Source organism: Anomaloglossus baeobatrachus, unplaced genomic scaffold (genome assembly GCF_048569485.1).
Source record: "Anomaloglossus baeobatrachus isolate aAnoBae1 unplaced genomic scaffold, aAnoBae1.hap1 Scaffold_567, whole genome shotgun sequence".
Taxonomy (NCBI): Eukaryota; Metazoa; Chordata; class Amphibia; order Anura; family Aromobatidae; genus Anomaloglossus; species Anomaloglossus baeobatrachus.
In genome coordinates, this window is record NW_027444928.1 from 56,062 (window position 1) to 74,920 (window position 18,859).

At 47.5% G+C, this 18,859-nt stretch overlaps 1 protein-coding gene across 1 annotated transcript in view; it reads right to left on the bottom strand.

Annotated features, from left to right (window-relative positions):
- Positions 1–488: 488 nt before the first annotated feature.
- Positions 489–18,859, bottom strand: part of LOC142284274 (uncharacterized) — a 29,388-nt gene continuing 11,017 nt past the window's right edge. The window contains exons 2-6 of the mRNA XM_075333187.1: positions 12,831–13,004; positions 10,511–10,634; positions 9,709–9,815; positions 9,488–9,596; positions 489–2,358 (exon numbers count right to left, since the gene is read on the bottom strand). Of these exons, the coding sequence (XP_075189302.1) occupies positions 1,058–2,358; positions 9,488–9,596; positions 9,709–9,815; positions 10,511–10,634; positions 12,831–13,004 (1,815 nt within the window). The 3' untranslated portion in view covers positions 489–1,057. The remainder of the gene's footprint in view (positions 2,359–9,487; positions 9,597–9,708; positions 9,816–10,510; positions 10,635–12,830; positions 13,005–18,859) is intronic.

Consider the following 18,859-nt stretch of genomic DNA (forward strand, 5'->3'; position numbering starts at 1 on the left):
GATCTGGCTTCTAGAGATGGGACAATCCAACAAATAGTTACTTACAGGGCTTTACCAGCAGTTACATGTCTGCATAGTCACATAGGACATTTATGCAGCTCTCCATCACACCTTGATACTTTCCAAACACAAAGTCACTATCACAAATAATCTCTAACCACAGAACCTCTTCTACTGCCAAATGTGCTGGGAAATGACAGATGCAATCAGTTCCCTGAGAGAAATGGTTCCCAAGTGACCGTAGGATTGGAGAGGATTAGGCACCCGTGTCGGAGACTGGTGAAAGACCAGTCTATTCCGACCTCCACAGCTGGGCTTGTGAATAGCTTGTTAGGATGAGTCAGTAGACCCACGGGCCCCATAAATGTAGAGTATCCACCATCACTAGGAAGGTGTCATCTGCCAGTGGCTACTAACGTCCCAGGTGTCATAAACTAAAGTCACCTCCCACCATCTTGGGATGAACGGGATCTGACAAAAGCACCAGCTTTATTTGTAAAACAATTTTTTATTATTAATATTTATTATTATAGCGCCATCAATTCCATGGCGCTTTACATGTGAAAGGGGTGTACATAATAGGGACAAGTACAATAATCAAACAATACAAGGCACAGACAGGTACAGGAGGAGAGAGGTCCCTGCCCGCGAGGGCTTACGGTCTACAAACACTTGTAACATTCTGAACATGGCTCCTCTCCATTCTTACTTTTCTGATCATGTCTAATTTGGGTATTCGTGAGGAAATTCTCCCTCCAGGACGGACATATAAAGAGCTCTTCTATGATAATTCTCTAATATCTGACCTGATACACTTATAAAGCATTTCCCCCATCCAGAACACAAATTCCCTATCTGAATGTCTTCGGAATGTGGGAAGAAACCCACACAAAACACAGAAAGACCATAGAAACTCCCTGAACATTTTTTCCTTGGTCGGTTTTGACCCCAGTTCCCAAGCATTGCAAGGCTACAGTGTTAACCACTGAAGCCCTCATGTTTAACAAGATCTGCTATGAGCATAAAACAACCCATATTCTGAACATCAATACAGTTTTTAGCCTGTGTGAGTTGTCTCATGTTTACGAAGATTCCATTTATCTATAAAACCTTTCCCACATTCTGAACATGAAAACGGTTTCTCTCCTGTGTGAGTATACTGATGTTTAACAAGTACTGCTTTATCTGCAAAACATTTTCCACATTCTAAACATGAAAAAGGCTTTTCTCCTGTGTGAGTTCTATGATGTTTAACGAGATTTGTTCTGTTTGTAAAACATTTCCCACATTCTGAACATGGATACGGCTTCTCCCCTGTGTGAATTCTCTGATGTTTAACAAGATCCGATTTATCTGTAAAACGTTTCCCACATTCTGAACATCCATACGGCCTGTTTCCTGTGTGATTTCTCTTATGTGTGGTAAGATATGATTGTTTACGAAAACATTTGCCACATTCTGAGCATGCAAATGGCTTTTCTCCTGTGTGAATTCTCTTATGTATAACAGAATTTGATTTACTTGAAAAACATTTCCCACATTGTGAACATGAATATGGCTTCTCTCCTGTGTGAATCCTCTGATGTACAACATAAATTGATTTACTTGAAAACCGTTTCCCACATTCTGAACATGAGAACGGCTTCTCACCTGTGTGAGTTCTCTGATGTGCAACAAGATTTGATTTACTTCTGAAACTTTTCCCACATTCTGAGCATAAATACGGCTTCTCACTCGTGTGAATTCTTCTGTGTTTAACAAGAGTTGATTTTCTTGAAAAACTTTTTCCACAGTCTGAACAGGAATGCAACTTTTCTACCATGTGACTTCGCTGATGTTGAATAAATATATTAAATCTTGTTATACACTTCCCACATTCTGGACATGTATATGGCTTTTCCACTGTGTGATTTTTCTCATGGGTAACAAGGTGTGATTTATGTGTAAAGTGTTTCCCACATTGTGAACATGAATACGGCTTCTCTCCTGTGTGACTTCTTTCATGTATAACAAAATGTGATTTATTTGTAAAACATTTCCCACATTCTGAACATGAATATAACTTGTCTCCCATATGACATTTTCTGTGTGTAACAAGATCTGAGGTGTTTGTAAACTGTTTTGCACATTCCCCACATTGAAATCTTTTACTCTCTTTCAGACTTGTGGTGACCGCCTGTAATCGGTCAGGACAGAGTTCCTCTGGATTAGGCTGATTATATGGCGTATCTGCAATGTGTCCTGAACAAAGATTAAGGGGGATGAGTTGTTCTTCTGAAGGATGCACAATGTCTTTATCTTCTGCTTTATTATTTAGAACAATCATGAAGTTTCCAGTAAAGTTCTTATTGGGATTTTCTGTAAGGTATAAAAAAATTAATTCTATTATTTTTTGTCAAACCACAAAAATACAAACAGACTAATAAAAGTATTATCAATGTATCTACACAGGAAATTTACGAGCCATAGTGAATTACAAATGCATAATGTGACGCCCCTGAGGCTTCAGTCGCCACAGAATATTGCACCCAGTTTTGGGTGTAATGCTAAACCTGGTTGCTGAGGGAGGTCAGTCCCGGTGTCACCACTTACACACTCAAAAACACACATTAGGTTGCCCCAACATCTTGATTTATTTCCTATCCATTCTTAATCCAGTTTTGGATTTGGCTCAGAAAACAAACAATAACTGCTTGTGTGATTCCAGTCTTATAAAACCTCATATAACACTTTGACATGGATTCACGTCTGCTCTGAATAATGGATTTAATTACATAAACCTAAACTAAATCCAGCCTTTCCTCTGCCAACACTCTGCTCATTACCAATCAACATAAAAGGAAATTTATCGTACATTTTTTTCTATGTAATCTGACAGCAGCACGATGCAGTGACGGAAACCCTGATTCCAGCCATTATCATGCTAGGTACAGGGAAGTACCAAGTGAGCGGCCAATGGTGAGGGAAGAGAAACCCTGTGTCTAGGGAAGGGGGAGATGGTGACCCCTGACCAAACCTACCGCTGGTCCCTGACCACCCTAGATAGGTTCCGCACCTATCCGCCGAGCCGAATACCTGACCCTAGGTATCCCTAGTGCTGGACCCTAAATAGGGAAAAGGTGGGATGAGCTCTTCATCAACCTCACTAAACACTGTAGAAGACACAAGGAGGACACACAGGAGGAAAAACTACTTATCCACAGATGACACAGACAGAAGTTCAGCAAAGCCTCAGCAATGATACCACAGAGGAGTACAAGCCACCTGCTTGCAACCAGAGCTTGAATGAACTGAATAATATCACCAGCACCAATCCAGGGAAGATGGGAGTATATAAGCACCAAAAGAATACTGATGATCAGCAGGTGGCTGGAAGGCGACCTCCTGCTGGGTCCAAAAGGGGGAGAGATAAAAACCCAGCAGGAAAGTTACCTATACCAATGAATACTGACAGCAGGAACAATGGAAACTCAGGGAGCATTCTGTGCAGCCAACCACTGTGACCTTCTATAGCCAGATATCACATGACGGTCTGTCACCCGTGACAGCCATGTGTCACTTACTGGGTTGCATGGTGTAGTTTGATATAATCCCTACTGCACCCTGTAGAACTCCACCTACACTACTGATTAGCAGCTTCCTGTGTACTCTGTGATTTGTCAGCCAGCTGCTAATCAGTGGTGGGGGCGGGATTACTCAGCTTATCTGGACTGGTTTGCCTGTGACACCTAGTCCTCTAGTGATAATCTCCGTTTGATAAAACACTGATTGTTTTGAATATAGCACACAGTCTAAGTGACACATTGCTGGAATCAGACTCTTTTGTTCTATATTTGTGTCGCCCAGGGATATGGGGTACTCTGTCCCGGGCGGTGTATGTCTGGGGACTGTCACTTTCGTGGCCGTTGAACGGTTTCGTGCCCTGGGCCCTTTTTGTAAAGGCGAAAATTTACAGGGGATTAGAATAATGTTCACTGGTGACGCCACTTGCGGTGTTGCGGCAATGGTTATGGAGCCGCCGCTGCACAATGTCCACTAATAGGGCTGGTGTGAATGGCAGCCTGGATGGTAGGCCCTCCGCAAGCAGGGCCGGGCCCCAGAGGATAGGTGTTCTGACAGATGTTGGAAGAAGGGAGGCCATAGAAAAGGTCAGTGCAACTAGTTTTACTCACTGCCCGGTGATGGTAACTGGTTACCCGAGGCCGGCTGGCTTCACCTCCAGGTTCCCTTCTTCCCAGAGCCAGTTAGTAATCTGGTGCCTTCCTCCCCTGCACCTGTCTTTGGTTAGTAAGTCCCCATGGCGTAGAGTAACTGGGGGTGCCAGTCTGGTGGTGGTGTTCCACTTCTGTCCGCCTGACGGTAGCGTGAACTCTGTGGGGTTGGATTCTTTGGTCCTATCTCCGGCTCTTTCTTTGCTACTGAGTCTTCGGATTCTTAGGGTCAGAGAGGTCCTTGATGGTCCCCTCGCTGTGCAGGTGTTAACAGGCCTGCCTGGAGCTTCTGCTTGTGCTAGAGTCCTGTATCCGTTGATGCGTAGTTCCGGGAGTACTCCACCGGCAACTACTCTCCTGAGCACCAGCTTACTGCTCACTGATGACCGACAGTCACTTCCCGTCCACCTTCACTCCTTCTCCTCCTTACTACTACTCCTACTGTCTCCTCTCTGTTCACAGTCCGCCCCTCCCACCTGGTCAACTAGTGGATTGGACTGGCTCCACCTCTTTGTTCCGTTATCAGGGTTACCTAATGTTGAGACGCTGTTCCAGTTGTTTATCAATCATGTTGTGAGATCGCACAGAATGCCTGTGAACAATGTATCCGATAGCGGGGTGCCATTTGTCTCCAAAGTCTGGAGAGCGTTTTGTATGAAATTGGGGATTTGTCATTTTCCTCTGCGTATCACCTTGAAACCAACGGTCAGACCGAGACGAAAAATCAGTCGTTGGAATCAATATTAAGATGTTTTGTTGCGGCTCAGCGGGAGGACTGGTCCTCATAATTACCTCTTGCTGAGCTCACTTTTGACAGTCGAATCAATCAATTAGTCCACTGGAACCTTTCTGTTACGTCACCACCGGAGTCTGCTCCAGCGACTTCTGCTCCGATCGCCAGGCGATGCCGTGTTCCTGCCGTGGATGGTGCTGGTGATGGGAGAGGAGTCGATGCCAGCGACACCGGTGGGCGCAGGCTCCGATCATCCACTGGGCTGGGTTATCTTGGGATCTGCAGTACCGCTGGCTGACTGTGGGTGGCAGGTGTCTTCCAGCTGAAGTTGCCAGCGTTCAGCTACACCCTTCTTAGTTCCCCTCCTGTCTGCTGACCTCTGCCAGAGATAGTTCTGATTTCCTGGCTCCTGGTCCGCCCTATTCTGTTTTGTGATTCCTGTGTGCTGACTTCTGCATGTTTTCTGACTACCCTTCTGCCTGCTGTTTTTGTACCTCGCTGCCCGATCCGGATTTGACCTCTGCTTGTTTCTGATTACGTCCTTGCCTGCCGATTCTGTCCCTGTTCTGCTATTCCTGGTTTGACCCTGCCTGACTACTACTCTCATTGGACTGCTGCCTTCCACAGGTAGTGATCTCCAGGGCCCTGTGTAATTCCAAATCCCTGTATAGGGTTTAAAGGGTTTCAGGGTTCTGGGGGTCCTGCCTGGTGAGTGGCTCCCTCTAGCCTCCCCTTTACAGCCCATCTGAGTCTATTGATCCAGGCAGGCGTCAAACTTTTCTTTATAATTATGGTTTTAATCCCCATTTTGGTTAAAGGGAACCTGTCAGGTCATTTATGAGTTCTAACCTAGTAGCAGGGTGATGTGTGGCCTAGTAACCTCTTCTTACCCATCCCAGTGTTGTAATACTGTGTAATATGAATGTATAAAAATATGTTTTAATACTTATGTGTTCCGTATGTAAATGTGCATGGGCTCTAGGACCCTGGGCGTCTTATCGCCCTGTGGGTGTTTTCATGCTTTCCGTGGTATCACGCCCCTGTGGGCATGATACCATGGATTTACATCAGCGACGTCACCGTCAGCTCCTTCAGATCCTTTGCATGTGCACTTACCATTCCCGCAGCCTTGTTATTTGGGTGTTTGCTTCTCGACTTCAGACGCGCGCTGCGCATGCGCAGAAGACTCCTGCAGTTCTGGTCATGCACTGTCTCAGCTGTTTACTTACCGGCTTCAGATGCGCTCTGCGCATGACCGGAACCGCAGAAGTCTTCTGAGTATGCGCAGAGCGCATCGGAATCCGAGGAGCAAGCACCAGGATAACAAGGCTGCGGGAATGGTAAGTGTGCATGCGCAGGATCTCAAGGAGCTGACAGTGACGTCACTCATGTAAATCCATGGTATCATGCCCACAGGGGCGTGATTCCACAGAAAGCATGAAAAACACCCACAGGGTGATGTGGCGCCAGGGGGCTAGAGCCTCTGCTCATTTACATACAGAACACATAAGTAATGAAACATTTTTATACATTCATATTACACAGAATTACAACACAGGGATGGGTAGGAAGGGGTTACTAGGCCACACATCCCCCTGCTACTAGATTACAACCCATAAATGACCTGACAGGTTCCCTTTAATATTTTTAGGGTATGTTCTGGGTGTCCTGAAGTAAAGGTGGTCGTACAAAAACTTGGGGATGTCTGGAGGGAGGTTCAGAAGACTATTCGGGTGACTCAGCTTAATTTTTCTCTTGTTGTTTCCCCCTTTCTTATAATTTTTTTTTCTTTCCTTTTTTTTCGCTCTTTTTTTTTTCCTTTTTCCCTTATTTCCTTTTTTCTCCTGGTTTTTCCCACTCTTGTTTTTTCTCCTCCCTTCCTCCCCCTTTCTTTTTTTCTCTTTCATTTTTTTCCTTTGTTGTTTCTATTTTTCTCTGTTTTCCCTTTTTTTCCTCCTCCCTTCTCCCCCTTTCCTTTTTCTCTCTTTTCTACTTTTTCCTTTGTTTCCTTTTTTTCTCCATGTTTTTCCCTTTCTTTCCTGTTTTTTCACCCCTTTTTTTCTCCACCCCTTCTCCCCCTTGTCTTTTTTTCTCTTTTCTACTTTTTCCTTTGTTTCCTTTTTTTCTCCATGTTTTTCCCTTTCTTTCCTGTTTTTTCACCCCTTTCTTCTCCTCCCTTCTCCCCCCTTTTCTTTTTTCTTTGCAGTCATTCATCATTGCGATCATGGGCACAAATGAGATAGTATTCCCATTAGGATGATATTTGCCTGATGTCCATTGTGGGAAGCTGTCGTGTCCCGTTTCTACATTATTAATGGCAATGCCCTTCTTTTACTTCTCTTTACCCGTATGGTTGAGGACCATTGTGGATGAGCTTTTCCATATTATGAGTAGCAAAAGTGAGAGAAAAACCGGGCACCGCTAATCCAAAGCAAGGTGTTGCTGTAAGTTAATTCCTGGAAAGCAGAAGAGCCGGATGCACGTCCTAGGGCGTAGACCATGTGTAAGATAAGAGACGGAATCAGGCGGCACTCAACGGCATCCAAATAGCGGATTTATTCAAGCATTATTCTGCCAAAGGGTACAGGTGGTGGGGGAGGGTGAGGACAGATCACAGCGCCGGACGCCCGAGAGCCGTTTCGCACCTTTGTGCTTCCACGGGTCCAGTGATATGAGACGTAAGATCCTTCTCCCTTTAAGGATAATACGGATCTTAAGTGATTAAAATACATTTAAATAACAGCAACAGTCGCAGGTGGAACATCAATAGCAAAAACTTCAATGAAGCATAAAAATTGAAATAACAGTCTGATTTTTCAAAGAAAACCGGATCAGTGGTTTTCATCGTTCATACCCAGGGCCCTAGCGCTTATAAGTCCATAATAAGTCTGGACTCTTTTTGGAGCAAGAGGCGATGGGCGTCCCCTGCTGCTGGCCGGGGGTTAATCCTCATTATGCCGGCGAATCTTTAAAGACATGGATTACCTTCATGACAATCACGCATATGTTTTATTAAGCGGGGTGACCCTATCCCGGAGGTGATAGACTTAAAATGCTCCCTGAACCTGACAAAAAGCGGTCTAATTGTCTTTCCTATGTAAAAACGCTGGCACGGGCAAAAAATAACCTAAAGCAAAAAGTTGGATTTACATGAGATAAAGTCATTAATTTTAAAAAATTCATTACCAATTTTGATAGTATCTCCCGTGCAGCGGTATTCACAGAAACGGCAACTGCCGAATCTGCACGCTAATATGCCGCTCCTTCCCTTCCTCACTTTGTATTGTGCTTCAGAAGACGTATTTGACTACATAGAGGGTATTGGCGCACTCACAAGAAATTGCACAACAAATTGTATGGTTCATTATCTCCTGTTACTCTAGTGAATTTGAAAAATTTGTTGTGAAAGCAACATTTTTGAGGTTATAAATGTATTTTTTTCGTTTTCACAGCTCAACGTTGTAAAATTCTGTGATGCCCCTCGGGGATGCCAGGTGCTCACCAGCAACCCAGATAAACTCCTTCAAGGTCTAGTTTCCAAAATGGGGTCATTTGTGGGGGAGCTTCACTGTTTAGGCACCTCAGGGGCTCTATAAATACGACATGGCGTCCACTAATGATTCCAGTGAAATGGCGCTCCTTCCCTTCAGAGCCCTGACATGCGCCAAAACAATTGATTCCACCACATATGAGGTATCCGCAAACTCAGGATAAAATGCACCATAAAATGTATTGTGTAATTTTCTCCTGATTCCCTTGTGAAAAAAACACTGGTTGAGGTAACAATTTTGTGGTAAAAATGTATTTTTTTATTTTTACGGCTTAACGTAATAAACTTTTGTGAAGCCCCCGGTGGTTTAAGGTGCTTATCACATCTAGATAACTTCCAGGAGCGGTCTAGTTTCAAAATTGGGTCACTTGTGGGGGAGCTCCACTGTTAGGCATCTCAAGGGGTCTTCCAAATGAGACATGGCATCTGCTAATTATTCAAGCTAATTTTGCATTCAAAAATTCAAATGGCGTTCCTTCCCTTCCGAGCCTTGTCGTGCGCCCAAACAATTGATTTCCACCACATATGAGGTATTCGTGTACCCAGGAGAAAATTTACAATAAATTTTATGGCTAAGGTAAGATTTTTGTGTAAAAAAAGTAAAATTTTAATTTTTTCCTTCCACATTTCTTTGGTTCCTGTGAAGCATCTAAAGGGTTAATAAACTTCTTGGATGGGGTTTGGGGCAGTTTGAGGGAGGGGTGCAGTATTTAGAATGGGGTCACTTTTGGGTATTTTCTGTCACCTTGGCCTCTCAAAGTTGCTTCATATGTGATGTGGTCCCTAAAAAAGTGGTTTTGTAAATTTTGTTGGACAAAATGCTGATAAACTTTGACCCCTTCTAACTTCCTAACAAAAAAAAGGTTTCAAAAATTGTGCTGATGTAAGTAAAATGTAAACCCATCGTCCATCACTATTACCAGATCTGTTATGGTCATGTAGCCTTGAGGTGGCCCATAACCAGAAGACCCCGGTGACCCCATTATTACATACCTGCAGGATCATCTCCTGGGGTCTCCTCCTTCACGTCACTCATACACGGCTGATCGTCCATCATCTGCATTTCCTCATCTTCCACTTTAATGATGGTCAGATCTCCACCCTAATGTAACATATAGAAGAGTTCAGTACAATACAGCAGATATCAGCAGAAGAAGCCCCTAAATATCTGAGCGCGGCCCCATATAGATGAGGCAAGGCGCAGCTTCATCTACCTGATGACTCTCCGGACAGTCTAGGGAATACAGAGGAGCCGGACATTGCTCCGGGGGATACAGAGGAGCAGGACACCTCTCCGGGGGATTTCTTACACCGAGTCTATCTGTAGGAAGCAGCGACACAAGAGACGGTTACATGTGATGATGGAGTCGTAGCCAGGTGACCCTTTAAGATAGATATGGGCAAAGTGCGGCCCATGGATCGGGACAGCCAAAGAGCTTCATGCAGTGGAGTTCCCGCACCACGTGGCTGTATAAGGGGGCTGTGTGCAGATATCATCTGGCATGAGGGCGGAGTATGGACATTATTCTGTGTAAGGGGGCTGTGTGGGGCCATAATAAGAGAAAGCGAGAAAGAAAGAAAGAAAGAAAGTAAGAAAGAAAGCGAGAAAGAAAGCGAGAAAAAAAGCGAGAAAGCGAGAAAGAAAGCGAGAAAGAAAGCGAGAAAGAAAGCGAGAAAGAAAGCGAGAAAGAAAGCGAGAAAGAAAGCGAGAAAGAAAGCGAGAAAGAAAGATAACGACTGATCCGTCGCGCGGCAAATGCAATGCAGGGCCATCAGTCGCAATCCGTCGTTAATACAAGTCTATGGGAAAAAAAACAGAAACCTGCAAAATATTTTGATACCGTATTTTCTCAAGGCGACGGATTACAACTGATGCAAAAAAACTGAACTATGAAAGCAGCCTAAGGGGGCTATGTGAGAACATAATACTGTGTAGGGGGCTGTGTGAGGCAGGACAAGACCCAAGTGCAGCCTGTGCTCACAGTAATAATCTATAATACCCGCGTCTCTACTAACCTGGTGACATAGACAACCGGCGCTCCTCCTCCACAACGTCCGAGTACAGATCCCGGTGTCCTTCTACATAATCCCACTCCTGCATAGAGAAATACACAGCAACGTCCTGACACCGGAGAGGAACCTGACAACCAACGAGACCAACATCACCCAGAATCCTCCAGTGTACACTGTATAATCTCCCAGCAGTCTCCTCTCATCCCCAGAATCCTCCAGTGTACACTGTATAATCTCCCAGCAGTCTCCTCTCCTCATCCCCCAGAATCCTCCAGTGTACACTGTATAATCTCCCAGCAGTCTCCTCTCATCCCCCAGAATCCTCCAGTGTACACTGTATAATCTCCCAGCAGTCTCCTCTCATCCCCCAGAATCCTCCAGTGTACACTGTATAATCTCCCAGCAGTCTCCTCTCATCCCCCAGAATCCTCCAGTGTACACTGTATAATCTCCCAGCAGTCTCCTCTCATCCCCCAGAATCCTCCAATGTACACTGTATAATCTCCCAGCAGTCTCCTCTCATCCCCCAGAATCCTCCAGTGCACACTGTATAATCTCCCAGCAGTCTCCTCTCATCCCCCAGAATCCTCCAGTGTACACTGTATAATCTCCCAGCAGTCTCCTCTCATCCCCCAGAATCCTCCAGTGTACACTGTATAATCTCCCAGCAGTCTCCTCTCATCCCCCAGAATCCTCCAGTGTACACTGTATAATCTCCCAGCAGTCTCCTCTCATCCCCCAGAATCCTCCGGTGTACACTGTATAATCTCCCAGCAGTCTCCTCTCATCCTCCAGAATCCTCCAGTGTACACTGTATAATCTCCCAGCAGTCACCTCTCATCCCCCAGAATCCTCCAGTGTACATTGTATAATCTCCCAGCAGTCTCCTCTCATCCCCCAGAATCTTCTGGTGTACACTGTATAATCTCCCAGCAGTCTCCTCTCATCCCCCAGAATCCTCCAGTGTACACTGTATAATCTCCCAGCAGTCTCCTCTCATCCCCCAGAATCCTCCAGTGTACACTGTATAATCTCCCAGCAGTCTCCTCTCATCCCCCAGAATCCTCCAGTATACACTGTATAATCTCCCAGCAGTCTCCTGTCATCTCCCAGAATCCTCCAGTGTACACTGTATAATCTCCCAGCAGTCTCCTCTCATCACCCAGAATCCTCCAGTGTACATTGTATAATCTCCCAGCAGTCTCCTCTCATCCCCCAGAATCCTCCAGTGTACATTGTATAATCTCCCAGCAGTCTCCTCTCATCCCCCAGAATCCTCCAGTGTACACTGTATAATCTCCCAGCAGTCTCCTCTCATCCCCCAGAATCCTCCAGTGTACACTGTATAATCTCCCAGCAGTCTCCTCTCATCCCCCAGAATCCTCCAGTATACACTGTATAATCTCCCAGCAGTCTCCTGTCATCTCCCAGAATCCTCCAGTGTACACTGTATAATCTCCCAGCAGTCTCCTCTCATCACCCAGAATCCTCCAGTGTACACTGTATAATCTCCCAGCAGTCACCTCTCATCCCCCAGAATCCTCCAGTGTACACTGTATAATCTCCCAGCAGTCACCTCTCATCCCCCAGAATCCTCCAGTGTACACTGTATAATCTCCCAGCAGTCTCCTCTCATCCCCCAGAATCCTCCAGTGTACACTGTATAATCTCCCAGCAGTCTCCTCTCATCCCCCAGAATCCTCCAGTGTACACTGTATAATCTCCCAGCAGTCACCTCTCCTCTTATCCCCCAGAATCCTCTGGTGTACACTGTATAATCTCCCAGCAGTCTCCTCTCATCCCCTAGAATCCTCCAGTGTACACTGTATAATCTCCCAGCAGTCTCCTCTTATCCCTCAGCATCCTCCAGTGTACACTGTATAATCTCCCAGCAGTCTCCTCTCATCCCCCAGAATCCTCCAGTGCACACTGTATAATCTCCCAGCAGTCTCCTCTCATCCCCCAGAATCCTCCAGTGTACACTGTATAATCCCCCAGCAGTCTCCTCTCATCCCCCAGAATCCTCCAGTGTACACTGTATAATCTCCCAGCAGTCTCCTCTCATCCCCCAGAATCCTCCGGTGTACACTGTATAATCCCCCAGCAGTCTCCTCTCATCCCCCAGAATCCTCCGGTGTACACTGTATAATCTCCCAGCAGTCTCCTCTCATCCCCCAGAATCCTCCAGTGTACACTGTATAATCTCCCAGCAGTCTCCTCTCATCCCCCAGAATCCTCCAGTGTACACTGTATAATCTCCCAGCAGTCACCTCTCATCCCCCAGAATCCTCTGGTGTACACTGTATAATCTCCCAGCAGTCACCTCTCCGGTCAGCAGCTCTGTGATCTTGTTGGTGAGTTGTAGGATCTTCTCACATATCGGGGCGTGCAGGGGAGGTGCTGTTGGTTTCCGGCCTCTGGTCCATTTTCCTTGCTCATGAGGATGGATGATGGGAGTCACACAGTCACCTGATGACTTTCTCATAATTGTGTAATCCTGTGTATGGACAGACACGGTGTCACACTTTTACACACGGCGTCGTGTTCAGACCAACAGATGTCTAACGCACAAGAAAAACACACCTCAATAACACCACAGAGGAGGGGGAAACAATAACAACGGTGGGCTGTGATAAGAGTGAGAGGGTAGATGGACATCCCATTTGTTACCTGGCGTTGTACCCTGCACTCCTCACTAGACCCTATACAGGTTCCTGAACTGTCGCCGAGCAGGAATACCTGAAGCCCTGAAAAATCCCTACTATGGTCCTGGCTAGGGAGTGGAAGGTAAAGTACACTTGACCCACCACTGCACTAATACAACAGGCGGGTAGGTGAGACAAACGGGAAAAACAACCAAAATAGAGAAGATACATCTCAGGATGAATCTACAGCAGCTCCTTCCACCAAGGCGGCTAGCATACAAATGGCTTTATATAAATTAGCAAAAATTGCTGGGAAACGATTGTTATCTACACATAGCACCTTCCAGGGTATTTCTGTAAATAATAGGCAAATTCAGTCAGCTTTGTTTGCGGATGATATTTTGCTTTTCCTTTCGAATCCAGCTCAGCAGGTCCCCCAGATTTTACAAATTTTGCGAGAGTTTGGAGCGTACTCAGGCTTCAAGATTAATGCGTCAAAGTGCGAGCTCCTATACCTGGGAGGGACAAATGTTCAAACACGGGAGCAGAACCCTTTTGAAGGAATTTCATATATCACATACTTGGGAGTTAAAATAGGTAAGGTTCCGGCAACCCTCTATAGTCTAAACTATCCACCCCTTCTGAGCCAAATAGAGCAAGATCTTAAAAGATGGCACGACCTTCCATTGAACCTAATTGGTAGAGTCCACCTAATTAAGATGATGTCGATATCAAAATTAATGTATCATCTTCAAACACTTCCCCTGCTTCTCAAGCATAAAGATATTGTCCAGCTAAATAGAGCTTTTTCACACTTCCTTTGGAGGGGAAACGCCCTCGTATAGGGCTTAAGAAGTTGATGGCATCTAAGGTTCATGGAGGTCTGAGTCTGCCGAACATTCGGGGTTACAATATAGCCTGTTTGACTAGATATATGTTGGATTGGATTAAAGGCTCTAGGCATTATTCAGCGTTGGAGCTTGAGAGAGACTATGCACAGCCTTGGAATCTGGTGGCATTGCTTCATACTAGGCAGGCTAATCTCCCAGTGAAAATCAAGCACTCTTCCTTATTTAAAGGGAACCTGCCATCAGAAATTTTGCTTTAAACCTAAGAGTTTCCCCCTCTGCAGCTCGTGGGCTGATTCTAGCAGGTTCCTGCACTTTTTGTGGCCCCTTTTAAACCAAATTAAATACTTTATAAACTTGTACCTTTTGCTATGTAAATTTTGTAAATCGTCCATTGGGGCGGCCGAAGCAGCGATCATAACCGCGAGAGCAGGGAGCCACGCACACTGCTTAGCGCTGGCTCCTTGCTCTCCTAGCTACAGTACACATTGGGTTAATTTACCCGATGTGTACTGCAGCTACATGTGCAGAGAGCAGGGAGCCGCGCACACTGCTTAGCGCTGGCTCCTTGCTCTCCTAGCTACAGTACACATTGGGTTAATTTACCCGATGTGTACTGCAGCTACATGTGCAGAGAGCAGGGAGCCGCGCACACTGCTTAGCGCTGGCTCCTTGCTCTCCTAGCTACAGTACACATTGGGTTAATTTACCCGATGTGTACTGCAGCTACATGTGCAGAGAGCAGGGAGCCGCGCACACTGCTTAGCGCTGGCTCCTTGCTCTCCTAGCTACAGTACACATCGGGTTAATTAACCCGATGTGTACAGCAGCTACATGTGCAGAGAGCCGGAGCCGGCAGCACAGGCAGCGTGAGAGCTGCGGAGGCTGGTAACTAAGGTAAATATCGGGTAACCACCTTGGTTACCCGATGTTTACCCTGGTTACAGCTTACCACAGCTGCCAGATGCCGGCTCCTGCTCCCTGCTCGCTTCATTTCGTCGCTCTCTCGCTGTCACACACATCGATCTGTGTGTCACAGCGGGAGAGCGCCTTTGAAGAAAACGAACCAGGGCTGTGTGTAACGAGCAGCGATCTCACAGCAGGGGCCAGATCGCTGCTCAGTGTCACACACAGCGAGATCGCTAATGAGGTCACTGTTGCGTCACGAAAACCGTGCCGTAGCAGCGATTTCGGTAGCGATCTCGCAATGTGTGAATCACCCCTTAATGCACATTTAGTGGGAATTGCTGCCCGCCCCCGATCACCTCCACCGGGGCTGCACTGAGGTCTAATCTTTCCCTGAGGTGGAGGTAGCACTTCTCTTTTCTTAATCCCTTTGAAAGTTACTACTAGCGGGTCTTTAATAAGTACCACACAGGCACTCTGTTTTGCAGAAACTGCCCCATCGAACTACTTTGCCAGACTGCCAGTCAATCACAGGATTATGCCTCTTTAACCAGGAAAGGCCCAACATGATGGGAGTGGGCAGATCCTCGAAGACACAGCAGGACAGGCGTTCACTATATGTGACACCCTGGCCTATCAGGTCGTCACAGGGTATTGTGCAATCTGCCCTTCTGTACAATATCCACCTCCTCCTTGGTTACGGGTACCTAACCTTTGGTGTTGCCAAGAACAAGCTAAATCAAAACCCTAGGAACACTCTGCACCACACCAACCAGACACCAGTGGACGGCCTGAGTGGAATAGGGTCGCCCACCTGGGGGGTTGGTTAAGAGAGAGACAGAGAGACAGAGAGAGAGACAGAGAGAGAGAGAGACAGACAGACAGAGAGACAGACAGACAGACAGACATACAGACAGAGAGACAGACAGACAGAGAGACAGACAGACAGAGAGACAGACAGACAGAGAGACAGACAGACAGAGAGACAGACAGACAGACAGAGAGACAGACAGACAGACAGAGAGACAGAGAGACAGAGAGACAGACAGACAGACAGACAGACAGACAGACAGACAGAGAGACAGACAGACAGAGAGACAGACAGACAGAGAGACAGACAGACAGAGAGACAGACAGACAGACAGACAGACAGACAGACAGACAGACAGACAGACAGAGAGACAGACAGAGAGACAGACAGACAGAGAGACAGACAGAGAGACAGACAGAGAGACAGACAGAGAGACAGACAGACAGACAGACAGACAGACAGAGAGACAGAGACAGAGAGAGAGAGAGAGAGAGAGTCAGGAGCTGGGCTCCTTGGAACTACTAGGTAGCAGACGTTGTTCTGGACCTGGAAGAAGCTGGACCCTGGTCACAGAGGATCGTGACAAGAGGCACAGACTGTCGAGGAGGACAGCCAGCGGCCTTATGCCATCACTGGGCAGGGGCCAGGGCACGATGGGGTACGTGGACCCTAGGTCAGGAAGAAGCTTCAGGCGTCCTGACAATTTACCCAACGAGGACGGAGCCTTCAAGATCCGCTCTCCACTCGTTCCAAAATCGGGGTACTAGCACAACGAGGGTGGTAGGACTTTCCCACTATACGGTCCAGAAAATCCAAAGCGTGAACCCTGAGAGCAAGCTCACCCAGTCAGCCATACTGGTGAGCGGGACCCAACTAGTTTTATACTTGAGGGACCAACCAGAAGACTAGTTGCCAAGGTAAAGGTCACAGACTAACAGGCAACACCAAAGGGCACGGGATCCAGGCGTGCTCCCTCTCAGCGGCAGCGGTGTCCAGAACTTTGGTTTACTACAGTTGTCAGTGTCATTGGACTGAGTACGCAAGTGACCCTTACCTCCCCAACGGGACCTCGCCGTCACCATCACCGAGTCCCGGGACATTCCCCCTACCCGTGGAGGGGTTAAAACACCTAGCTGACAGCACCATCGCCACCGGGTACTCCTACACCGCAGCGGTGATACACCATCTTACCACGCACCACGGGTGGCGTCACGAACTTTAACTAAACAATCCCGTGTAAATACTTTCCCCCTTTTCATTCGAATGGCTGCACGACCGCGCGCGAAGCAGAAGCCACGCCCTTCGTCCTGAGTGTGAGGCCGGAATCGGAGGTTCCCAGAGGGCCACAGTGCGCGAAGGAGTGCTGAGTGAAAACCGAGGGGGCGTGCTGGAATGTAACAACAGCGGAAGAGAAGCAGGGACTCCAGCCATAACGTTCCTGGACAGCGCAGAGGGAAGATGGCGGATGCGCGAGACTGGTCACTGGAGCGTGCTGTTCCCAGGACCGTGACCTGAATTGAGAAGGAGACAGAGCAGCTGTGCAGGAGAATGCGGACGCAGTTTCTGCTCATCTTGAATCACTGGAGGGAAGAGATGAGGAGCCTGGCGATGGCGGTGCGAGCCCGTGAGATTGAAATCCCACGTGTAGAGAGGGTAAGCAGTTACCCAGTCGCTACTGATTGCCCAAATCTGGCCACAGTGGCTGAGGGATCCGGACCGCCCCTGCTCGCGGTGAGCACTCCACCATCACCTACCCAGTCCTCGGCAGACGCCAAGCACCCCACGTCCACCCCGGCAGTGGAACCTTCGGTGCCTTTAAGTGAAGCTCCAGCTGCAGATACCCAGTTCTGTCCCTCATCCCGGTCACAACAGCGGTCATCCAGACACCGGCCAGACCAGACCCGGCCACATCACCGGGCCCGTACTCAGAGGCGGAGCACCCGAACCCTGCAACCCTGGCTGCGGAGCAGTCGGTTCTTCAGTTTACCGAGGCGGAAGTGGAGCCTAAAGATCCACAAGTTCCACTGCCGCGTGGCGTCCCATCGGCTGTTGGGTCCGCAGGAGTCCACTTAAAGCCAGAGCCAGCTAGGGAGCTGAGGCCGGACGCTGATGCCCCCTACTGGGAACGACACCAGCAAAAGCTGAAACCGGAGATGACAACCCAAGACTAACAGCAGCGGTAGATCGTTGCCTGTGCCCGGAGGGAGAAGGAAGATTTGAGGAAAGCAGGAGCAGGTTGAGTCTCCGCTACCATTGAAATCGGTAGCGTCCCATTGTTGAGGAGATGAACTCTTTAAAATGTTGGTAACGTTTAAGTGACAAGCCTCCCTGATGTGGGATGAAAATGTGAATAAAAATGTTAACTTTTCTACCTTTCTACAGTTTAAAAAATATATATATATAAATAAACCTCTGATGTCCTGTAGCTCGGGGACTAGCTACGTTTAACCAAGGGGGAATGTGACGCCCTGGCCTTTCAGGTCGTCAAAGGGTATTGTGCAATCTGCCCTTCTGTACAATTTCCACCTCCTCCTTGGTTACGAGTCCTTAACCTTTGGTGTTGCCAGGAACAAGCTAATCAAAACCCTAGGAACACTCTGCACCACACCCACCAAACACCAGTGGACAGCCTGAGTGGAATAGGGTCGCCCACCTGGGAGGTTGGTTAAGGGAGGGTCAGGAGTGTCAGGAGACAGTCAGAAGAGAAGTAGCTCTCAGAGAGAGAGAGGAGGGCAGGAGATGGGTTCCTTGGAGCTACTAGGTAGCAGACGTTGGTCTGGACCTGGTAGGAGATGGACCCCGGTCGCAGGGGATCGTGACAAGGGGCACGGACTGTCGAGGAGGACAGCCGGCGGCCTTGTGCCATCACCGGGCAGGGGCCAGGGCACGACGGGGTACGTGGACCCTAGTCGGGATGGTAGGTGAGACAAACAGGGGAATAACAAGTAAAATGAAGAAGATACAAATTAATCCTGATGAAGTAGATTCACAAAGCTGCAGGTCAGTGCGGAGATTATTACCCAGTGGGCTGGAGGGCACATGGGACCGTGAGGACCCGGACAACCAGCTATGCTGGATAACAGACAAAAAAGACAAAATGCTCGAGAAACAGAGAATGCACCATCACAACATACATAATGGA